We start from the raw sequence: 6000 nt of genomic DNA on the forward strand, positions 1-6000 counted from the left end.
TGCTGCATTGTTCACATTGCCCCTGTCTCATCAGACATATTAACTCAATCATGAACTTCTTTTAAACCCACTGGAGAGTATATATTTTTTCCTTCCCCTTATCCAGTGATCTCAATCCCAACCAGGACCCTCTAGGATTTAAGAGAAACTAGAGGGGTGTTTTGCTATGCCATTCTGTTTTATCTAATCTCACTTACAATTTGATAAAGAAAATCTTTGTAAAACAACCCTGGTTTGTCATCATTCAGCCTCTGCTTGAACTTAGTGAAAAGAACCTCATTACATTATGAAATCATCAGTCAGGAAGTCAATCAACATCTATTAAGTACCTACTATGAACCAGGTATTGTGTTTAATGCTGGGAATACAAAGTAGACAAAAGATAGTCTCTACTCCCTAGGACCTGAAGGTCTAATGGAGGAGATACTCTGCAAACAAGTGGTGTACAAACAAGCCACATAAAGGATAAATTGGCAATAATCAACAGAGGGGAGACACAAGAGTTAAGGAGGTAGTCCATTTTATTTGTAGTCAGCCCAAATTGTTAGAAAAGTCTTATATTATACAATCTACTTATAACTTCCACCCACTGATCCCTCCATTGTCACCTAAAACAAGTCTACTCCTGCTTACAAATGATAGCAATCTGACTGTCTTAATAGAATGATCTCATCAAATGATAGCCATTTGACTATCTCAATAGCAGCGATCACATCCTCATTCTAGGTCTTCTCTTTTTCAAGCTCTTCTGTTATCCCCTTCTAGACAATGAATTTCTCAAATTGTCATTCCCAGAATGAGACATGACATGTCATTCTAGATGTTCTCTGACCACTGCAGAGTAGAATGGGACCCTTATATACTTTGGACTCAGGCACCATATAGCTATTAAAATAGTACTAGAGCACCTACTTTTTAAAAGCAACTGTATCATGATATTGATTCATATAGAGGAACTAAGTGGCCCAGTGTTGGAGTTGGAGTCAGGAAGACCTAAGTTTAAATCTTGCCTCAGCCACTAACTGGTTGTGTGACCCTGGACACTTGATCTCTCTGAGTCTCAGTTTCCTCATCAGTAAAATGGGGATAATAATAGCACATACCTCTCAGGGTTGTTTCAAGGACAAAAAGGAGGTGAAACATATAAAGCTCTTTGTAAATTTTGAAGCACTATGTAAATACCAGGTATTATGATAGGTATTGAGTTTCTAATCAACTACAATACCATGGCTCACAGGCCAAATTTCCCCTCCATTCCTCACTTTTGTAGTTGATTCTTTTATTTTTAAATCTAAATCCTGGAATTTATAATTATCCTAGTTTAATTTTCTTCTGTTTGTTTGGACTTATCTTCGAGTATCAATATCTCTTAAAATCTTGATTCTGTTGTCTAACATGTTAACTATCCCTTTCAACTTCATTGTATACATGTCACTTAACCTCTGTCTCAGTTTCCTCATCTGTAAAGTGTTAATAATAATAATAATAATAATACCTATGTCCTAGGATTGCCAAGAGACAAATGAAATAATATATGAAAGGCTCTTCTCAAACTTCAAAGCACTATATAACTATTATTCATTATTATCATACACCCTTCATTGATAAAAATATTGAACAACATAGCACCAAGTAAAAAAATCCCTGAATCATATCAGTAAAGACTTTCTTTCAAATTGATATTCATTCATTAAACAATGTTCTAAGAATCCAGTCCCTATTCATGTAAGTTGTAGCCAAGAAATCTATGGCATTATCATGAGCTGTTACTCTAATAAACATTTTGGGAGAAATGAAGTAGGTTTGAAATCATTTATTCTAGTCTTAGTGAGCTCAAGTTGACTTAGCAATCACTATTTTATAAGTTTTTACCAACTATTTGTTTAATCATAGGTTCTGAAGTTTTGCGGGGTATTGATTTGAAATTTTCCCCAAATCCATCTTTTTTATTCTTTTTGAAAAGTTGAATAATTTTTAAGTCATTTTCCTTCTTCTGGCATCCCTCCCATTCTCTATGATTTCTCAGAGGTTGCTGACAGTGGTTCCACAATCACTTCTGCAAGTTCTTTCAGTATCCTGGGATTTTATTTGTACAGCTCTGGAAACATGAGCTCATTTAAAATGGCCATGTGCTCTTACTATCTTCTCTCCTGTTTGGGGATTCAACTCACTCTTGACAATATGAAGATTATTTCTGGCAGAGCAAAAGAAACAAACTAGAAGCTGAGGAGTTCTGTTCTGTCATCATCCCCAAAAAACTGACCTTTCCCTTCCTTGTTTGATTCTTCATTCTAAATATTTAATAATAACAACAACAATGACAAAAAACCCTCTTTCAATATCTTTAGCATTTTTCCACAGCTTTAATTCATTCTAGTCTTTGTCTTTCCTGACATTACTCTAGTGGGTTTGTACCACTGTTTTATATTCATCATGCCCTCCTTCAATCTCTTCTATGTGTCCCTTTAAAATATGGACTTATAAAATATAGGCCTTCCTCTGTAACCACAACACTCTCTTTAAATGATTCCCTATTCTCTTGATAACTAAAAATATTCAAGATTATATGGTCATAATTTCATTTATTGGAGTTTACTATCTCTCTTGAGCTGTATTTCTTTTGGCTTCTCTAAATATAGTGTCATAGTTATTCTAAGTTTACTTTTTTGTGCAAAATCTATCTTCATTAAGTGTAGGATATATTTAGACTATGTCATGTATAACCTTCTTTTATAACAACAAACTTGGATGTTTTTTCACATTCTCTGGGGGTTCCCATTTCTCCTACATAACTAGTCAATTATTACTTGCTGGTCAGAATTAAGTCCACTTCATTTGACACACAATCAAGTTGATTTCATTCCATCTTAATTCAGGAGTAGATTTTTATTTGGGTTGTGTTATTGTAGTCATTATTTTTATATTTTGGAGAGTTGTTATAGTAGTTGTTGTTGTTTATCTATTAAAGAGTCCATGCATGAGGCAGCAGAGGGTATGGAATAGAGTAATAAATTGATTGTCAGGAAGTCACAGGTTCAAATCTTACCCTGAGCAAGTCACTTAACTTTTCTGAGCCTGTTGTTTCATCTAGAAATTATATAAATGGGCATGATAGTAGATTGATTGAGATGCTGTATATTGTGTTGTGCAAGCCTTAGAGCTCTATATAAATATAAGCTCTCAACATCTTCATCATAATATTAACTCAATATTCTCAAATTGTCCAATTGGATTCAGATAGAAATATGGACAAGTTGCTCTTCTGTCATTAGCACAATGACTAGCACATAGTACATTTTCTATTATTTTATTTTATTTTACATTTTGTTTTACATTTTCAATAAATGCTTGTTGATGGGATGATTGATTCTTTTATGTATAATTTTCTGTGGGCCATTGTGCAGGTCGATAAAATGCATGATTTTTTTGTATTTATCGTCATAATTATTTTCATTATCATAAATCAATCAATAAACATTTATTAAGCATATACCATGTGCAAGGCACTGTGCTAAGCAATGCGAATACAAAAAGAAACAAAAGAGTCCCTGACTCTCAAGGAACTTACACCATTATGGAGATAGAAAATGTACCCTTAACTAGAAAGAGGGAATTGTTATTTTTTAAATGGGTAGGAATCATTGGGCTTTAGATATAGAAGTCACCTTCAAAGTAATATTGTCCAACCTCCCATTTTATAGGTAAAGAAACTGAGATATATGAAGGTAAAGTGACATAATTTGATAAATAGGAGGAGGAAAAAATAAGAGGAGGAAGTAAAGTTGAAGCTGATTCTAAAAGGAGTTGAATGAATTTCGCTAATGGTCTTGAGAGATTACATTTATTTCACTATCCACTTCCACTTATTCCCTTGATGCATTTAGATGTCTGAAAAGTGGCTGTGAAAAGAAAAAGCACATGAAAAATGTATCATGCATTGGATTTAAATTCCTAGGAACTTCTAAGACCCGTAGTCTTCTTGAGGTTATTGTGAGGAATGGTATTCTGCTCAGCAGTAAGGATTTATTAGGACAGGAGGCAATGAGAGAGGTTACTGGCAAAGCCTCATGGTGGGAGGAATAGTTGGTACCATCAAAAAGAGTTAATATCCTGGGTTTCCCCAGGTGTTGTAAGTTAAAGAGTTTTTATGAATAGATATAGAGAAATGTCTTCTTCCAGATGTTCTGCTTCATCAGTAAGACACAAATATTCTGTAAGAGCTGAAATGGCATATAACTGAGAAGAAACAACTGATGTTTTGCAAAAGGAGGGACAAACTCTCAATAGGACCTTAATGGATTCTTTTTAGAGATGATCCAGATTCATTTCAATGACTGCTGCTCAAGTGCCCAGCAGGTCCTTAGTGGCTTGAACAACTGAAGCTGGCACTAGGAGAAGAATATCAGACAGGAAAGCATGAATATGACTAAGACAGAAACAGAGACAGACAGACAGAAAGGGAAGAAGAGAGAGGCAGAGAGAAGTCACAACGACCTGGGCTCACATCCTACTTCTGACACATACTAGTTGTAACCCTAGGCAAATTACTCAAAGGCTCCCTGTCTCAGGCAGCTTTTGAAGGCTATAAACTTCTGTAAAGGTGTTGACTGACCTTCATTAAGAGGGAGTTTCATCAGGAAGCCTTCTATGACAATGAAATCACAAGGATGGATAGATAGATTTATAGATAGATGACAGACAGATATACACATGTGTCATATTCTGTGTATATATACATATATATATACACATCTGTGTAGCTGTATTGTGTTTATATATGTGCATGGATGTGCATTATCTAGACACTATTGTATGTATATATTCTATATAGATCCATACATGTATGTACATACATGTATATACATGCGCATATATTTACATGTGTACCCGTTAAAGTTTAGCTACGTACACATGTGTCTACATGTGTACATATACGTGTTTTTTATTCATTGCTTAATTGTCTGTTTACTTAATCAGGAAATTATATACAGGGAATGAAACTCCCTCTAGCTGTATAGGTCAGCCAGCACTTTTGCTGAAGCTTATAGTCTTTAACATACACTCATACACATGCACAGACACAGACATCTGCATAGACACATACACGTATATGCCATCCTCTTCTTGTCTTTCTTTACCCCTCCATGATCCCATTTATTTTTTTCTTATTTACTCCAAATCATCCCACCCTTTAGAAGTCCTGATGAGTAAAGAGTAAAATGAACCTGTCCATTTCCTTAATAATAATAAAAATGGGGGCAGCTGGGTGGCGCAGCAGATAAAGCACTGGCCTTGGATTCAGGAGGACCTGAGTTCAAATCCGGCCTCAGACACTTGACACTTTCTAGATGTGTGACCCTGGGCAATTCACTTAACTCCCATTGCCTCACCAAAAAATAAATAAATAAATAAATAATAAAAATGGTTATTAGCTAACCCAGGATATTTCTCTTGTTCCATTACAGTGCACTGTGAAGCTAGCGAGTGGAGTCCATGGAGCCCATGTACAAAAAAAGGAAAAACATGTGGTTTCAAAAGAGGTACCGAAACACGGGTCAGAGAAATTATACAGCATCCTTCTGCAAAGGGCAACCTGTGTCCACCCACGAGTGAAACAAGAAAATGTATGGTACAAAGAAAGAAGTGTCCAAAGGGAGAACGAGGTACAGCAATAGAAGTTAAATGTGGTATTTGTGTTTTCAGCTCATAATTTGACACAGTATGCACGCTGCCAAAATTGTCTCACCCATCTGTCACTTTGACAACTCTTCATTGGCCCCTACCTACAACAGGGTAGAAAAATGTTGTGAGATTTAAAATTGGATATTAGATCATAAATCTCCCCTACTTAACTTTTCCCTTAATTTATCTCCCAGACTAGTAAATGGAAGAAGCTTCTGGTTTTCTAGATAGAGCCTTTATTGTATATAAGGTGTTGTTGATTAGAAGGATAGGAAAATAGAAATACAGTACAAATCGTCTTAAATCTAGGCTTAGTCT

At 35.4% G+C, this 6000-nt stretch overlaps 1 protein-coding gene across 1 annotated transcript in view; it reads left to right on the top strand.

Annotated features, from left to right (window-relative positions):
- RSPO3 (R-spondin 3) overlaps window positions 1–5710 on the top strand; it is a 68758-nt gene extending 63048 nt beyond the window's left edge. Inside the window, exon 4 of the mRNA XM_044003482.1 lies at window positions 5466–5710. Coding sequence (XP_043859417.1) covers window positions 5466–5710 — 245 coding nt within the window. The remainder of the gene's footprint in view (window positions 1–5465) is intronic.
- Window positions 5711–6000: the final 290 nt, after the last annotated feature.

Source organism: Dromiciops gliroides, chromosome 4 (assembly GCF_019393635.1).
Source record: "Dromiciops gliroides isolate mDroGli1 chromosome 4, mDroGli1.pri, whole genome shotgun sequence".
In the NCBI taxonomy this organism is placed as follows: domain Eukaryota; kingdom Metazoa; phylum Chordata; class Mammalia; order Microbiotheria; family Microbiotheriidae; genus Dromiciops; species Dromiciops gliroides.